Source organism: Aedes aegypti, chromosome 1 (assembly GCF_002204515.2).
Source record: "Aedes aegypti strain LVP_AGWG chromosome 1, AaegL5.0 Primary Assembly, whole genome shotgun sequence".
NCBI lineage: Eukaryota > Metazoa > Arthropoda > Insecta > Diptera > Culicidae > Aedes > Aedes aegypti.
The window spans coordinates 24046336-24064958 of record NC_035107.1 but is presented as its reverse complement, the minus strand read 5'-3'; the positions used below and the strand labels follow the sequence as shown (position 1 = coordinate 24064958).

The following is an 18623-nucleotide window of genomic DNA, read 5'->3' as shown; positions in this document are numbered from 1 at the left end:
GCCACGTTTAGATTTACAGTGTATATCTCGGAAGTGATGCATCTCAGCTACATTTTACTTGAGTATTTTTCGATATAAATTTTTCATATTTAAAAATATATAGTTATTTTTCTGTACTCAAAAAAAAAACGCACCAAAAATATCGTTTTACATAAATTCGTTTTATTTATTTTTTTTTTTAAATAATTTATTTTTTATCCAAAAATTTTCCGTTTTGAGGCATTGTGCAAGAAATTACAAACAATATGCTGCAAAACATATCCAAAAATTAAAAACATCAATTTTGTGGTTTTTAAGAACAATGGACTTCAAATTTTCATTTGAAAATTTCGTTTATATTTTTTTACCGTGCATACTTTTTTAAATATTTTAGTATATAGGTTTTGATCAAACAATAAACAATTCAGCTACGATTCACTCAATCAAAATAAAATATTTCTGGAATGGAGAAACACGAAATATGTTTGAAAAGGGCCTATTTTACTTTTTTTATTTGAAAATTTTATATAAATATGAGTATATCTCGAAATTGATGCAACTTAGAAAAAAAATACTTAAGTACTTAAGTACGATTGCAATTTTTCTGTACTTTCAAATAATCACATAAAAAATTATTGTTTTTTTCTCTATTTCGATTTTTTTTTCAAAATCTGTAATGTTTTAAAAAATCATTACTTTTTTGTCCATAATTCTTCCATTATGAAACATTGTGCAATAAATCACATAAGTTGTCCCCTAAAACATGTCCAAAAATAAAAAAATCAAAACTGCGTTTCTGGAGAAAATCGATTTTAAAATTTTGTTTTTGAAATAAAAAATAATCTGTAACTTTTTTTTACCGTGAATATTTTCCTCCATCTAGTCCTAAGCAATACCTACAACTTTGTAGAAGATCTCAAATCGATCGGACAAACCGTTTTCGAGTTACAGTTTTTTAAAGATTTGCTATGCATTTTCCGATACGCCCTTCTCAAAAATAAGGCGAGGTTCAAAATGGCGGTCTGCAGGTGCAAAATGGCATTTTTGGTCATAAAGAATCTGTATGCAAATTTTCAGGCGATTCAAAAAATACAAAAATTAAATTTAAAAAAAAATCGTCATGTTCGGTGGAATAGACCATTTCCGTCAGACCTTACCCCATATTTTTATATTTTTCTTCGAAAGACGACCATTTTTAATGATTATTGGCGTTCCAAGATCTAATTTATATGAAGTCCTTATTTTCTTACAATTTTTTGAAAACTTGGAAATTCACCACTTTTTGATGTCAAAACTGTCGTGCGGCACAGTTGTTTCAACCCTGTGGGTATACAAAGTGGAGATTTTTCCACAACTTTTAGTCATACCCCTGCGTTGCGTATTTGTAGACATGATGAAATGTCAATGTCAAATCGGACAATCACGACAATCAACAGAAATGGAAAAATCCATGTTCTGAATCTACTCAGGTGGAGAAGATCATCGATGCGTGCCATTTTTCCTCTCTCTTACTCATCCGCTATGCTTATGCCGCGCAGATTGTGACGTCACTATTTGCTCTGAATAAGCACAGCGGAAGAATAGAAAAGAGAGCTAGTGGTTTGCATCAATTATATTTCCCACCTGAGTAAACCAGAACATTGCGGAGAAATCTGTCGCAAGCTCAGATGCATCTGTGTTATCAAACTGCCACCGAAAGCCTTATGGTTCCGCTTCCTCATTTATTTTCCGGAACCATGAGCGCTTCCCCGTTTAATTTACCCCTCTCATAGGACTTCCTGAAAAAAAATGTAATTCTCGCATTCTGATGGTTTTCCTCCACAACAAAAACCTTCACGACCACAACAAATATTTTCCCCGTCCGCAGCCGCTGCGGTGCTTCACAATAGTTCCCAAAAACGGTTCTGCTCCCCACCGGGCCCGTGGACGGCGGTAAACTGGAGGGAGCGACGAAGATTTCTCCATGCGACAGAATTTTGTTCTGGTCACTTAATAACCATGCATGGAAGCTGGGAGAATCCATTCTGAATGATGGATGTGCCAATCGAGGGCATCTTGTATAGTCTTCCGGATTTACAGTTAAAAAAAGGTTCAAAACATTATGGTGCGACGCTCATCGCCAGCCCCCGGTCGACCACAAAACCGGAAGAGAGAAAAATTCTTCGTATATATCCAATCGGAGCAGCTCCAGGCAAAGGAGATGGTATGATCGCGAAAGATTTCGTCGTGATCTTTCGCTTTCACCAAATTAGTCACCAGCAAACCAAAACAGCATCTAATATATAACGTATTGAAACATGAATAAAGCTATAGGGCGCTTGCAGCAAACAAAAGTGTGCCCAACGGCTCCCTTTGATTTTGCTGGGTAACGGTTTGAAACGGAAAACACGTTACGAAACGTTTCCCAGCAAAATCAAAGGGGTCCGTTGGGCACACTAAACAAAGGCTGCAAGTGCCCTATAGATGGTTGTACGCCTGACATAACCTCGAAACTCCAACATTTCCAGCAGTGAATGGCAACTCCTTATAAAAAAAAAAACAATTTCAGCAGGAAAGTCAAAGAGCGGGACAGTCAATACAAGTTAATGGAAGAGGGACTAAGATGAAAACTTGTCCGTGATGTCACCATGTACACTCTCTCTATCATGATTGATCCGAATCAGCTGATCAAATATTCACCACGACGTGGAGAAAAAATCATAGGGCAAAAAGGGGTCGCATAAAAATCGGAGAGAAATAAATTGTAGGGGACCGAGGGGTGAACTAACGTGCCGCAAGTTTTTCATTGTTTTCTAATAGTTAGAGGCTTCAAAACATATCGGTTCCTTGGGAAAGTCTGTTCAGTAAATTGACAGAAAGCATATAAGCCAATAAAAATTTTTCACGGAAATGGTCTATTGCTCAAGCTGATTCATTCATTTGCACAGAAACAACGAACTACACAAATGGTTACCAATGGCTTTTAGGGCGTTATCCCAGATCAGGCGAGCATTGACCATTTTCAGTAAACATAAAATTGAATAGGATAGTGAATAAATATGAATGCTCTTATGTACATGTAAATGCAAAATGTAGGTTTATCGATTCCACTTTTGTACTACATAGCAACATTCATGTTTTTTATTTTGATAATCTCATCTAGATTGCTTTCAGGAGTAGGGTTAGAGAGTGAACCTTGATCCAATCCTTAACAAGATTACCAAAACCATGAATAACGCTATTCCCGGTCACGTCCATCTTTACCGTAACTTGGGAAAGGGAGAGGAAATGTTTATGTAGCACTTACTTAATGAGAGGCCACCGACTCAGCGACGCCCTCATGGGTGCTACGGAGTTGGGGGTTGGGAAAGGTATGAGGTCAAGATTCGCCTGGAAAACTGGCGATAGACCCAGAGCAATTGATGTTTTATTGTTTTAAATTTAATCTTTTGAATGCCGGCAAGCAAAAGAGAAGAATGATGCTGTATTTGCAGTATCAACAATATTTTTCCCATGAAAAAGGGAATGATCGCGCGTTCGACGGAAGTGACATTATGCTCAGAAAAAGCAGAACCGATCCCTCCAAGGTCATAGGATTAATGCTTACAAAACAAAGGAAAGGAAAATGCAGTCTAAATTACACGAAATGAGAGGCTGTCCACAACGCATAAACCAAGCAAAACAAAAAAAATGCCACTAGGCATAGCCAACTTTGGGACAAACGAACGACTGATTGATCATTGATTCCGTCTTCTGTCTCCGTAGGAGCAAGCAATAGAATAAAATGAAAAACATTACAACACACTTCGCGATGCTTTTTCGTAACCGTACAACGCAAAAAAAAACGAACACGATTGATCACGATTCCGGCTCTCCCATTATGTTGTTCATTTTTTTTACGAACAGTACGCTGATATGCAACATAATGGACCAAAGTTCAATTATTAGACGTTTGAGCGGTGCCGAATTTACTCATGGTCACATGAATAACACGGCACCGCTCAAACGTCAAATAATAAACTCGTGCAAAGGTCCATGGCAAAAATATATATTACACGTTTCAATCTTCATGTTCTAATAACTTGTTGTGAAACCCATTGTGTTCCTTAATTGATGCATCCATTTTTTAATGTGCCTAATTTAACGCACTGAAGCATAATTGCTAAAGTTAACCTTCCAGTCGTCGCGCGGTTTGCCACCGTCAGAACCACCACGCTGCTTTTGTGAACGAAAAGCGAGGTTTTTTCAACAGTGTTGTACAAAAAACAACAGCGCGACGACTGAAGTGTTAAAAATATACAAAGTTTTAGTATTCAACAGATTCATACTGAATCTATATTGCAGGTAAGTTTGAATATCTGCCATAATGGAACAATTTATGTTTGCTACGACGAATAATAGCGCTTACGAAGAAGTAGAATGAATCCCTATTCCCTGTTGAAATCGACGTACAAAATACTGTCGCCAATCCTGTCCATTGCTCTTTGTCGTCACAACACCAGGGCTGGTGTCTTGAAAATAGAAATTATAGAGACTTCTTGTCTGCAAAAAAGACCGAATTAGATTAGAGAGATTCTTATTATTGGAAGGCAAAACTTGCTTCACCCATGAGCGATATCACGTTCCGGATCACGGGTGAAAACTCTAAACATTGCCTAGAGAGAAAACTCACATGTCGCTTCTGTAGCGTGACCCCAGCGCGCTACTAAGGGACTATCTATTAATTACGTAAGACAATTTTGACGGTTTTTCGACCCCCTCTCCCCCCATGGTATGATTTTTTGTATGAAAATCAAAAATAACTTGTATGGCGCGTAAGAAATCTCGAACCCCCCCTCCCCCCATTAACCCTTACGTAATAAATGGACCACCCCTAATTGAAGCTTGAGAGGACATTTGGCACGGTAAATGGCTGAGCATGGCGTACCATTGGTACTTGCAGGAATAAAATAGATCACTCTGTGCGATCCTTGGCCTCTTGCCCAGCAACTCCTATCACTACCTCCTCACGGTACTGGTCGGGGTACGAGCAACCTTAGGGAAGAACGGGTGACCGCCTCTAAGAATATGGCCATTCGTAGCACCTACTTCCAGCACAGCGATAGCACAGTAGACAGAATCGCCAATCGACAACGTTCTGATTAATGAACGGCACTTCTCCGACGTTATCGACGTCTGGACCTATCGTGGCGCTAACATCGACTTTGACCACTATCTGGTGATGGTTAAACTGCGCCCTAAACTCTCCGTCGTTAACAACGTACGGTACCGACGGCCGCGCGGTAGCTTAAGCAACCGCCAATGCCTACGCGCAGCACCTCGAGGCTGCATTACCGGAAGACGTCAAGCTACATGAAGCCCCTCTTTAGGACTGCTGGAGAAAGCAGCCATCAACAATGCAGCTGAGAGCAATGTCGGGTACGTGGGCCGGAATCGACGGAACGATTGGTTCGACGAGGAATGTAGGCAGATTCTGGAGGAGAAGAATGCAGCGCGGGCGGTCATGCTGCAGCAAGGGACCCGACAGAACGTGGAACGTTATAGACGGAAACAGCTGTGCCGGTCTCAAGAAACGCGTTGGAGGAAGTCCTCTATGCCCGGACAGCCTATGCCAGGACAGTTTGAATTTTCCAAAAACAAATAATGATATTAAGATTTTAGTATTCCAGGATTATACCAAAACACGCGTCAGTGAACCGGAAGTCATCCTCCAACCGGAATCGCTGGACCGAGCTCGGCATCCAACAGGTCAACCAGGAAAGCTCGAACAGCAGCAGCGGAGAACGAGTCGTCGTAGAGCAGCGAAGTGCACATGAGCGTCCAGAAGAAGATCAACAGGGCTCTGACGCGCTAGCCCAACGGTGCGGTCATAGTAACGCGTCCGCGTCCGCGAACGCGATGCGATCAAAGGATTTCCTGTTGTTGATATTCTGCTTTGCGGGCTCGCACACGCGCACGCATCGCAAGACGCGTTTACTATGGCAGCACCCCAAGGGAAGTATGTGTCGTCGCACAGAAAGCTGTCCACAGCCCCGGCGAGATCTCCAACCGCCAATTGGGCAAAACGAGTAGTCGCAAAGACACCGTTGAAATGTCGTATTGATCAGCGTTTTTGACGACATTAAGAGTAAGATACATCAAAGCCTAACCCCGAATTTTCAAGAGCACAAATTCAGAGAACCAGACAACCGTTTGTGCTATAAACTTAACTCACTGGTCACCACCAGCAAGTGACCAGTGAGTTAAATTTCCTACACAATTGGTTGTCTGGTTCTCTGCATTTGTGCTCTGGTAAATTCGAGTTTTGGCGTCGATGCATCTTCACCTTAAGCTCCAACAGCGAACTAGCAGAACAGCTAGAGGCTGAGATTGACGAATTGCATGAGCACAGCCCTCCCCCGATGAAGTTGCCTGATGTAGTTCCGGGGGGGATCGAGGCACAGGAGCAGTAGGGAAAGTTTTTTAGTGGTTAAGCACGCCTAACGTGAGTCCCACACCATGCCAACACACAACAGGCCAGGCTTTTGAAGCTTTTTTGTACCCTACTATAAATAAAAAAAAAACATTTCAGTGCACACCATTTTTGGTACATAATGTAAACCACCATGAAAATGAATTGTAAAGGTTTATTTTTGTCCCCACGTGAGTTTTTACTTAAAATAATGTATTTTTTTATACTGTACAAAAATTAACGGTAAAACTAATGTAGATTTTAAAATATTACCAAAAAACAAAAAGTGTCCGGGCATAGAGGACTTGCCCCTAAGTTCTATCAGAAGCTCAACGCATCCCTCAACGGCTTTGTGCCGCGAGCCGAGATGTGCAGGGATAAGGATGGGAGCATTTTGACGGACGAGCGTGAGGTGATCGTAAGGTGGAAGCAGTATTTCGACGAACACCGGAATGGTGCTGAGAGCACAGGCAATGAAGGACGGGACAACGGAGGAAATGCCTTTGTCAGTACTGCGGGAGATGGAAAGCAACCAGCCCCCACTTTGAGGGAGGTTAAGGATGCAATTCACCAGCTCAATAAAGCTGCTGGTAAGGATGGTATCGAAGCTGAACTCATAAAGATGGGTCCGGAGAGGCTGGCCATTTGTCTGCGCCGGCTGATAGGCGCAATCTGGGAAACAAAACAGCTACTGGAGGAGTGGAAGGAAGGGGTAATACGCCCCATCTACAAGAAAGGCGACAAGTTAGATTGTGAAAACTTTCAAGCGATCACCATTCTAAATGCGGCCTACAAAGTATTATCCCAGATCATCTTCCGTCGTCTGTCACCTATAGCAAACGAGTTCGTGGGAAGTTATCAAGCCGGCTTCGTTGACGGCCGATCGACAACGGACCAGATCTTTACTGTACGGCAAATCCTCCAAAAATGCGTGAATACAAGGCCCCAACGCATCACCTTTTCATTGATTTCAAGGCGGCATACGATAGTATCGACCGAGTAGAGCTATGGAAAATCATGAACGAGAACAGCTTTCCCGGGAAGCTCACGAGCTTGATAAGAGCGACGATGGAAGGTGTGCGAAATTGTGTGAAGGTTTCAGGCGAACATTCCAGTTCGTTTGGAACCCACCGAGAACTACGACAAGGTGATGGACTCTCGTGACTGTTGTACAATATTGCGCTAGAAGGTGTTATGCGGAGAGCCGGGCTTAACATCCGGGGTACTATTTTTACGAGATCCAGTCAATTTGTTTGCTTCGCGGATGTTGTCGGCCGAAGTGAAACGCGAGGCAGCTAAAGTTGGACTGGTGGTGAATGCGTCTGCGGAATAGACTCGCCTGGGTAGCAGTGTCACGATAGACGTTCGATCCTTGGATCCTTGTTGATGTCTAAAAATAACGTTAGCCGTGAAATACGGAGGCGCATCGTCAGTGAAAGTCGGGCCTACTATGGCCTCCACAAGAAGCTGCAGTCAAAAAAGATTCACACCTGCACCATGTAACATGTACAAAACGCTCATAAGGCCGATAGTCCTCTACGGCCATGAAGCGTTGACGATGCTCGAGGAGGACCTCCAAGCAGTTGGAGTCTTCGAACGTCGCTTAGGACGATCTTCGACGGCGTTCAGGAGAACGGTGTATGGCGGCGAAAGATGAACCACGAGCTCGTCCAACTCTACGCCGAACCCAGTATTCACAAGGTGGCCAAGACTTGTAATTGGTGATAATGAAAATTGAGTGTACTGAATAGCCTGTGCAGATATCTCATTAAAATTTGATGTCTCTACAGAGTTAAGCATTGAGGCGAAGTAGACCATCATTGAAATTTACACGCGTCTTTGATGATTGTTGCTAAATAAATCATGTCACAATTTCGAATCAATGAAAATCAGTTGGTATTGCACTGACGCATCTGAAAAAGTATCAACATACTTGTAGAAATGTCAGTGCCTATAGTGATACTTTTCCAGATCAATATAAACTGTGAGTACTGCGTTTTGTTACATTGAAATTGCGAGCTGAAATGTCAACCTGGCTGCCAAAACGAATGACGTGCCTTAAGACGGATTTCACGCCAACTCACACTGGTTCAAAGCCCGAAAAACGTGCGTTTTTTAGTTTTCGATGTCTAAACGTGATTTTAGAAGGGTGATATGTTCTGATGAGTTGGAGGATATTGCTTAAGCTTTATTTTGATATAAAAATAATTGTGATCTATCCACCTGGCAGTGCAGTGAGAAAATATTTTTTTCAATATTTGCTCAAATCGAGTAGCAGTCTTCAGCAAAGTTGTAGATAATGATAATTGAAAAAATTTCTTCTAAGACACCAATTTTGTACAAACGCTTGTTCAAAAGTTTCAGAGCATTTTGTATAAAATACTCCTAAAACCAGATTTTTTCAAATAACTTTTTACATAACGATTTTAGCAAAAATGTTTATTCTAGAAAGTTGTCAACAATCAAAAAATCATTCTTTCTCTCGAAGACACCAACTTTCTATCTTATCTTATTTCCGAGTTATTATCAATTTTAGTTAAAAAATAGTCACTTTTTGACTCAAAATATCATGGAAAGCGGCAAAAAGCGGCAAACCAAACAACTTCCATCTGAAAGATATTCTTTTAGGCTAACGGTCAGACATTGTTTCATTTTGTTCCGTCGTGTTCCAATGCTCATTAGGAACTACTGTTTATGGGCCCATTTAAAGCATTTTTATAAATAACTTCACAGAACAAAGATTTTAACGCAAGTAGTTGTGCTTGAAAGTTATTTGAACATCTCTATTTTGCTCTTTAAACAACTGCCCTCACAAATTAAAACTGTCAAAGTAATAAAATCATGATAATTTTCACATACATTATTTCAATGGACGATCGTTTCAGTTCTCATTTTACTTGTTTGGTCATTTAACCAACACAAGTATATTGCTCATCATAGAACAACATTTTTATAACACGTTACTGTGTATGAGTGTGGGCGAGGAGGAGAATGACAACTGATCAAATTGAGCTCTCGCCGAGCGGTGCCACGAACACATGCGCAAATTTGCTGGTTGAAAATACTGCCATATGATTTTGCAGGGAACAGCTGATCTTTGTTTATATTTTCCACCAGCAATTTTTAAGTAGTGTTGGTGACATGTACCGTGTATGTACACGAGCGCAGAAACCACTATGGGCTATGTTTTCATTTTATTTTATTTATTTCTTTAAATGGCTATAAATGGGTCCATAAACAGTAGTTCCTGAAGAGCATGGGAATACGACGGAACAAAACGAAACAATGCGTGAGCTTTAGCCTAAAAGAATATCTTTCAAATGGAAGTTGTTTGGTTTGCCGCTTTTTTCCGCTTTCCATGATATTTTGAGTCAAAAAGTGACTATTTTTTTAACTAAAATTGATAATAACTCGAAAATCAGATGAGATAGAAAGTTGGTGTCTTCGAGAGAAAGAATGATTTTTTGATTGTTGACAACTTTCTAGAATAAACATTTTTGCTAAGATCGTTACGTAAAAAGTTATTCGAAAAAATCTGGTTTTATGAGTATTTTATACAAAATGCTCTGAAACTTTTGAACAAGCGTTTGTACAAAATTGGTGTCTTAGAAGAAAATTTTTCAATTATCATTATCTACAACTTTGCTGAAGACAGCTACTCGATTTGAGCAAATATTGAAAAAAATATTTTCACACTGCACTGCTAGGTGGATAGATCACAATTATTTTTATATCAAAATAAAGCTTAAGCAATATCCTCCAACTCATCAGAACATATCACCCTTCTAAAATCACGTTTAGACATCGAAAACTAAAAAACGCATGTTTTTCGGGCTCTGAACCAGTGTGCAACTCGACAAAGGGATTGGCAGCACCCCTTCAGAATTCAATGAAACTTTCTGGGTGTGAAGACTATGTGAAACTAAGATACTTTGCATACTTTGTTTTTTTTTTTCAAAATAGATCTAGACTAACATTTGGAAAGGGTCAAAGTTTTTTTTGATTTTTTTATAAACCCGTATAACTCGAAAACGTTAAGACCTACAAAAAAGTGTTGTATGAGGGACTGTCGTGAAATTTCCTGACGTTTTAGTAAAAAATATTAAAAAAATTAAAACACATTTTCTACACTGAAAAAAAAAATTATTCAAAACTTCAAAGTCGATTTAAAAAAACGGCCATTTAGATTTTGATCATCCTTAATCAAAAAGTTACGTAATTAAATTTACTAAAAGTCGTCCATACATTGCAAGTTGGGCATATTTTAGGGAAAAAAGTTTTTCTAACATCGAATTTTTCAAGTCTCAAAGTTTTTTTTTTACTTTTTTATAAACCCGTATAACTCGAAAGCGGTAAGACCTACAAAAAAGTGTTGTATGGGGGACTGTCGTGAAATTTCCTGAAGTTTGAGAAAAAAATATTGAAAAAATAAAAACACATTTTCTACACTGAAAAAAAAAATTCAAAACTTTAAAGTCGATTTAAAAAAACGGCCACTTCTGATTGTGATCATCCTTAAGCAAAAAGTTTCGTAATTAAATTTACTAAAAGTCGTCCATACATTGCAAATTGGGCATATTTTAGAGAAAAAAGTTTTTGTAACATCGAATTTTTTAAGTCCAAAATGAACTTTTTATTTAATTTTTATTTCGCTTCAAATCGTCTAGTATGATCATATTTTCAAGTGATAAATGAGTTTTAATCACAAAATAGATTATATTTGTTTTATTGGGAGTAGTTAAAAGAAATAAAACGGAATTATACAGTTTTTTTTAAAATTAAATTCAATTGATCTCGCACCATACCGCTTATGAGAAAATCAACTCCTTCTAACAATCCGATGGGTTTTTTTATGGTTGGAAAGATATCACAATAATATTTAATTTCTTATTTGGTCAAAGCCAATCTTAACAGGTGTCAGGAAAGGGTCAATATTATGCTTATGAAAAAAGTCGTGGTTTGTTTTTATTTTTATTATTGCTATATATCCTAAAACGTAGTATCTGCACATGAATATTTACATTATTTTTGGGCTTTACTGAATAAATTGAATATTTTTGGTTCATCCTCTGAATTGGTATACCGTTTGGCTGCAATTTGTGTATCACTAATAGGCATAAAACAATGATATTTTTGGGTACCAGGGACAGTTTTAACCTTATCAAACAATTCCACCAATTCCTCTGACATTTTAACATATTGTTCATTAGATATATAACGGAAATTTAATTTGGTGATACATGTATCAGTTTGTTTCACTGCCCAGTCGAATAGTTCTCGCGGAGTTGCGATTGTGCCATTCGCTTGAGAGTGCCACCAATAGCGTCACAGGGGCCTTTGCCGTGGGATGTGGCAAAAAAGTGCCACTCTGCTTCCAATCCATGTATTTTCTTGAAATTACATAAGCTGGCAATTTTTATTTTCTATTTTTATAATGAGCTGCAGCTCCATCTGACTTAAAAATAACTTTTGATTTGTTTAACAAAATTTATCAATTTTGAAATAAATAGCTGAACTGCTACTGTGTCATGGGTCTGATATTATAATAAAACTAACATTTTCCAATTTATTATCTTTTTTATGATAAATTTAGAATTGGGAATTATTCCAGTGATATCCTTGAGCAGCGTTATAATTTTCAGAAAAGTCGCTAATTACCAGTATTTAACCTTGTTTTAAGGAGTCTTTTTTGTTTCGTGAAAAAGAAGACTGTTATTTGCAAATAAAATCATGAGTTATGAGCTTATCAACTTTTTTTAGGTAGATAACAATACAAACATATTCATTATTTCTTATTCATCTGGCGTAAGTTATTTTTCACAAAACTTTTTCTAGAAGAGAATTTAATGGAATATGGATAAGGTTGTAACTTTTCAATGTTTGCAATACTGTTGTGATAGCTTTAAAACCATAAAAATCCGTCGGATTGTTAGACGGAGTTGATTTCCTCATAGGCAGAGGCGAAGTCCATTGATTGCCTTCATTTAAAAAACAATCACTGTATAATTCCGTTTTTTAACTATTCTCAATAAAACATACAATCTATTTTCTGATTCAAACTCATTTATCACTTGAAAACACGATCATATTTGACGGTTTAAAACAAAATCTTTGAAAAAAAAATTTCAGTTTAGGACTTAAAAAATTCGAAGTAAGAAAAACTTTTTTCCCTAAAATTTGCCCAATTTGCAATGTATGGACGACTTTTAGTAAATTTATTTACGAAACTTTTTGCTTAAGGATAATCAAAATCTGAAATGGCAGTTTTTTTTAAATCGACTTTAAAGTTTTGAATATTTTTTTTTTCAGTGTAGAAAATGTGTTTTTATTTTTTTAATATTTTTCTCTAAAACGTCAGAAAATTTCACGACAGTCCCTCATACAACACTTTTTTGTAGGTCTTACCGTTTTTGAGTTATACGGGTTTATAAAAAAAGTAAAAAAAAATTGAACCTTTCCAAATGTTAGTCTAGATCGATTTTGGAAAAACAAAGTATGCAAAGTATTGCTGTGTGCATTTGAAATGCAAATATCAAATGCGAGAACACTAAACGCGGTAAGATTTTCCACAAGCAACCCGATGTCAAAGATAGCTTTTCTTTGCTAGGTTGGCGGTGATATGAGTAATCGTTGCTAGGCGTCCTTTGATTGTTTTGTCTTACCGCATTTGAAGCTCATTTAGTAAAGATTTGCACCTCAAATGCAAACAGCAATATCTTAGTTTCACATACTTTTGACATCCAGAAAGTTTCATTGAATTCTGAAGGGGTGCTGCCAATCGCGTGTCGAGTTGGCGTGAAATCCGTCTTAAAGAAAAGGGGGCAAAATCAAGTCTCCTCAGTCTCATAAGTCAGCAAGTCAATCATGTCACGGAATCAAAATGTTAAACCGCAATCTAAAAAAGTGGATCTATTTAATGCTTGATAATGTTGGTGGTGGTGTGAAATGTCACGAAGAACTATGCACGCGTCTCTGATTGTGAGACTTGAAACAAATCGAATATGAAACGATCGTTTAGTGTGTGAGTGATGATAATCAAGTCAGTGTTATGTCTGTTTGTCTGTGCCTTAAGTGTCCGTTGTTTAAATCGAAACAGTCATTCATATATAATTTTTTAGCAAAAACTAGCAAACGACTCGCTTTGCATGCTGATAGGGTGCTTTTAATTAGATGGCATGCCCCATACAAATATGAGAGCTAGTTTTTACTAGCAAGCTAGAACATTTTGAAAATGTTCTTTCGATACCCAGTACTTTTAACCCGTATAGGCCTGAGTGAAAGCAAAAACACTGAAAGCCTCACCGCTCAGAGAATTCTTAACGGATTCAAATGATTTTTTGTCAGTTTACTAGCCGACATATTTAGTCTCTAAAAGTGGCCAGAGGAATTCGGAAATATTCCTGTGGCCGGAGTTATTCCGGTGGGTCACTGGGTCAATTCGGGTTAAAAAGGACTATTTTTTGGGACATGCCAAGTTACCTTTATTTATTTGCATTGACAATCATTTTAATTTGCATAAATCATTAAGATATGATGTTTAGCATTATAAATGAAGATTTTTGCACCGCTTTAAATATACCGGATGTGGCCATTCGGACGTTATGCCCGGAGGAACCGGCTATAGATTTGTTGGATACTAAACCGTTTCAATGCTCGGAAAGTAGAAATCAAACGTAATTATGCACTAAAATGCGTTCCCATAAGCTTGGCACATATGTACAGATACAAATCGGCCACTTTATCGTAAGTTTGAGGCGTCCCGAGACCCGAAAAGGTTTACACTGATGTAATTTTCTTAAAATTTCGTCATATACTGGCCACATTATATCCGGTTCCGGAAATATCTGTGTCTTGAAATTTGCTTACCTCCAGGGGCACAATCGCACAGTACTCTTCTCAACTGACCTGGCCCAGTAACCCACCGGAATAACTCCGACCACAGGAATATTTCCGCGTTCCTCTGTCCACTTCTAGAAACTAGATAAGTGCCAGTATACAGATGAAAAAATCATTTGAATCCATTAAGAATTCGATGAGCGGTGAGGGTTTTAGAATTTTTGCTTCCACTCAGGCCTACACGGGTTAAAGTTAGCGTAATGATGGTGATGAAAGCCGTTGATAAGACAGATCTTAATCTAACGTATCATAGGGAAAGCCCTTATGACATGAGGTCATTCGACTTTAATTCGTACGGCAAAAGATAACTCTTCTAGCAAATCAAAGCGGGACCGCACACAGTCGAGCGCAACTGGTTCTATTGCAAATCTAAAGATCATAAAAAGAAACGACAACTATGGAAGTGTAGAAAATACGAAGCGACCGAAAAGGAATTCTAACTACAAACCGGGAACCAAAATTAAACAGATTTCTAAAGATAAGAGAAAAATTCCAACCAAAAATATAAACACTATTCAATTACCAGCAGCTCAACACGTAATTTTGTCAATGGTAAACTTGGATATTGTTCGGTAATGAACGAAAAACAGTCGCGATTTCCGGAAGATGGGTTGTGTATAAGGTATATGCGCCATCTCGGTCGGCCTATTGGTAGTTGAATAGCTGCGAGGTGGCAGAGTAGTAGTCAATTTTCGTCGCTGGCGATGCTTGCAGGAAATCAGGAAAGTTAAGCCTAACAAAACTCGCCGATCCGTTCATCGCCGATTGATGATTTGGGCTGTCGTCTTCGATGCTTGGCGCACCTAACGTATCTGGTAGATGTCGAAGAGACACGTTGAACGCATGTTTATGGTGTTTATGTGCGCGCGATTGATAAGTCTATGTTCAACTTGCGGAGGGTGGGTTTCTTGGGGGGAGTTCGATGGTCGCGAAGGGTGCTGCAGTAGTGCCAGGTACGGATGCGAATTGCTTTTCGATTCGCCTTTTTAGGTCCACCTGCTCGGCGTCGCGACAAATTTTTGAGCGTGAGTTAGGTGTGGTCACGAGTGGAGGCGTGTTGCGCGAATCGGTTATATAGTGTTATAAAAGAGTGTTCAAAGTGAGAAAAAGGTAAGCAACGAAAAAAGTCATTAAAACATGAATTGTTAGTCGAAACCTTTGAAGTAGGTGTGGAATGTTCTTGACAAAATCAAATCAACGAGAATGAAGCTCTTTGTTTGCGGTCTCGAAAATGATTTTTTTTTATAAAAGAATGCTTGAAAATGTATCTTAACCAGGTAAATGCTCGATAACGAAAATACTAGAATTAACGGACACTTACCTCCGAACGGGACTAGACATTGCCAACGGTGTCGCTACGCCGAGTGCCTTGATTCTTTGCTGCATGGTGGGCGTCGCGGACGCTCCCCGCGGAATACCCTGCTGGTTTTGCTGTTGCTGTTGTTGTTGCAGCTGCTGCTGCTGTTGCTGGATCGTGATCAACGGCGGTGGCTGATCCGGCGACAAACCTTCCGGCGTGAAGCTCCGTGACGGATCTAGGCCGCGCTGCCGGGGATGGGGACTATGCCGTGGGTGATACATTCGTATGTGCCGCGGCGAATCGCCTCCGCCGTTTCCACCTTGCATCATTTGGCCGCCTCCGTTCATATTCAGCCCTCCGTTACCATCGATTGGTGGTAGGAAAAAGTTGCTCTTGGAACCATGCCGCTGCAACGGGGGTGTCGGTTCGCAATCCCGACTCTGCGATGCCTGCGGTTCCATGTCGATGTCGGAACATTCCCGTCCCGGTGAAAGCTGTGGACGATTTGGAAATGTGGTTAGTTACCGTTCGCCACGTGGCACCATTCTCAAATTGGAAGCATATGGGTCATGTCACGCCAAGCGTCCACAGCACGTGTAATCGACCATCGCCGATTTCAATTTGGGTCGTTCACTTGAAACATGAAGAAAGCTAAATTGTTATGCCTTGCGGATCAACCCTCAGTTCATAGGACCACCCCTCGTGATTGCAAATTTGGCAAAAAACGCAAAATTTTACTTTTCTTTTCTTTTTAAATTTACAGTTACGGACAAAACTATAAGACCAGCTCAGCAAGTTTATCTCGCTGATTTTTTGGTTTCTTTTCTAAAATTTCATAGTTTGTTGCAGTATTTTATGTTATGACCCTTCATTTAAACCATATTTTTTGCTCATTAGAAATGGTAAAGTTCTAGGCCATTCCAGCCTGAGTAATTTTACTGTTGACAGGTTTCGAAGTTTACATGTAAACTTCAAAACCTTACAACGGATTTTTAATAAGATCATTATTATGGATAAATTTGCATTAAGGGTTTAAAAAATGAGTGACAAAATAATAAAATCACTACAACAAAAGCTAAAGCATAAGCATAAGCAATGATGACCGTACAATTCGTAGTTGCTACTCCGTGATTGAACAGAATAATCGAAGTTGCACAAGGAACCAAGAGATGTAGCTCGGAAGTAGCATTGCATCTTCGATGTACACTTTCGAGAACTCCAAACATTAAAAAGTCGATAACGGCGCCGGCCACGTCCTTACGATCATCGGGGAAAGGGAAGGAATGTTAGTGCGACATCCATTGTTACTAGAGACCGAGATCACCTCACGCTATGTCTAAACCAGCAGATTATGAAGATCGAATGTTCCTCGGTTTTTTCCCGCTAGATATCAGTATTTGGTCTATAGTTTCATAATCGGAAGGTTTCAAAATATTCTATCGGTGAAATTTTTCTCATATATTTTGTATGGTCCGAAATGTGTAGGAAAACGTGATTTTTATTGATTTTCATAGGCTGTATATGGAAAAATAGCTAAAAAGCGTAAAAAATCAAAATTTCGCCGATGGAATATTTTAAAACCTTCAGATTATGAATATATAACCTAATTACTAAACTCTAGCGGAAAAAAACCGAGGTACATTCAATTTGCATAATCTGTTGGTTACATAGCGTGTACCTCTGCGTTTCCATGGTTGTCATGGGAAGGAGTTTTATTAGTGGGGAGGGATCATAGCTGCATGATCAGGATCAAAGAACCTTGGGAAATGATGCGATTCATGCAGTCTCAGTTCAAAAAGTCATCTATCAGTACTCAAAAGACAATGTGAACATACGGTGAATCGATACTTTTAGCGTCGAACCATTTAAGTGTTATTTTTTATAATGATAAACATCAAGTAAAAGAAGGTATAAGGTTTTAAATGTTAATGTAGAAGAGTTTATGACGACACTTAAGGTAAGTATGTTGTTTAGCTCAAGAAAATTAAAGAAATTTCTTAAGGTGACACATCTCGGAATCCAAAGATGGCCGTCACAATGGCCGACTTGTGCCCCTACTCACGTTTTTGAAGGCACTAAACTGGAGAAATACTTGGCAAACGATTCTGATCTTCTTATTTTAAGCTTTCTGCTAGTGCACAAAGCCAAAATAAAAAGTTCACTGTTGTCGGATGATTGCTTCGCGAGATTTGTGCCTTTGAAGATTCATTGCAATCTTAGAAGTTGATTCCAAGCTGCTTCACCTTAACTGAATGGTTCAAGAAATTTTCTACAGTGAGCCTCTTTTGGAGTGACATTTCTGCTCAACTGCGTACTGCGATCAAAGAAATGCGATTTTCTTGACCATTTCTGATAGCATCGAGATAGGCGATTACTTTTCTTGTGACTAGCAAACCAGCATGTTCATATTTTGTTCAATTCATTTAAGTAACATTTCCACCATTAAAATACGTTTCATAATATATTGTATAATTTAAAATAAAAGCATGAAACGAGCTCACCAAAACTAAAACGGAAAAAAACTTCGTCGACGACGAACAATAAACGATTTTTCTGCTTGGACTTCAACGAAGCACTGCCCAGCAGACCGTGTGCAGAATAAATCGACTTATTTCAGCTATAGACACTTTTTTTTCAAAAACTGGACCACCAGCTCCGTTTCACCAGCGGAATCTAATTCTCATTCACGCTTTGAGTAGAATGGAAAAAAACAATCAAGTGCCGTAAACATTCTTCGGGCCAAAAATTTATAGTTGATTTGATTGACAATTTAGATTTCTTCGCTTCCACACTTTGAAATCGAAAATTCCTTTAAGAACAACCTCATCTTCACCATTTCGAGCACAACAAACAATGCACGTGGTTTAAATGTCAAATATCAAACCAAAACACAGAATGAACTAGCTATCGAAATGAATCTAAGTGGGGTACGTGATTTTCACGTAGGAGTGATGTTCATCAACAGTAAATACTACTAAAGCCTCATTTCATCCTTACCAACGGTTAGATGATTTCTAC

The 18623-nt window shown here is 38.9% G+C and overlaps 1 protein-coding gene across 1 annotated transcript in view; it reads right to left on the bottom strand.

Annotated features, from left to right (window-relative positions):
• Window positions 1-18623, bottom strand: part of LOC5566787 (ataxin-2 homolog) — a 176232-nt gene that overhangs the window by 7023 nt on the left and 150586 nt on the right. The window contains exon 7 of the mRNA XM_021839170.1: window positions 15627-16099. Within this exon, the coding sequence (XP_021694862.1) occupies window positions 15627-16099 (473 nt within the window). The remainder of the gene's footprint in view (window positions 1-15626; window positions 16100-18623) is intronic.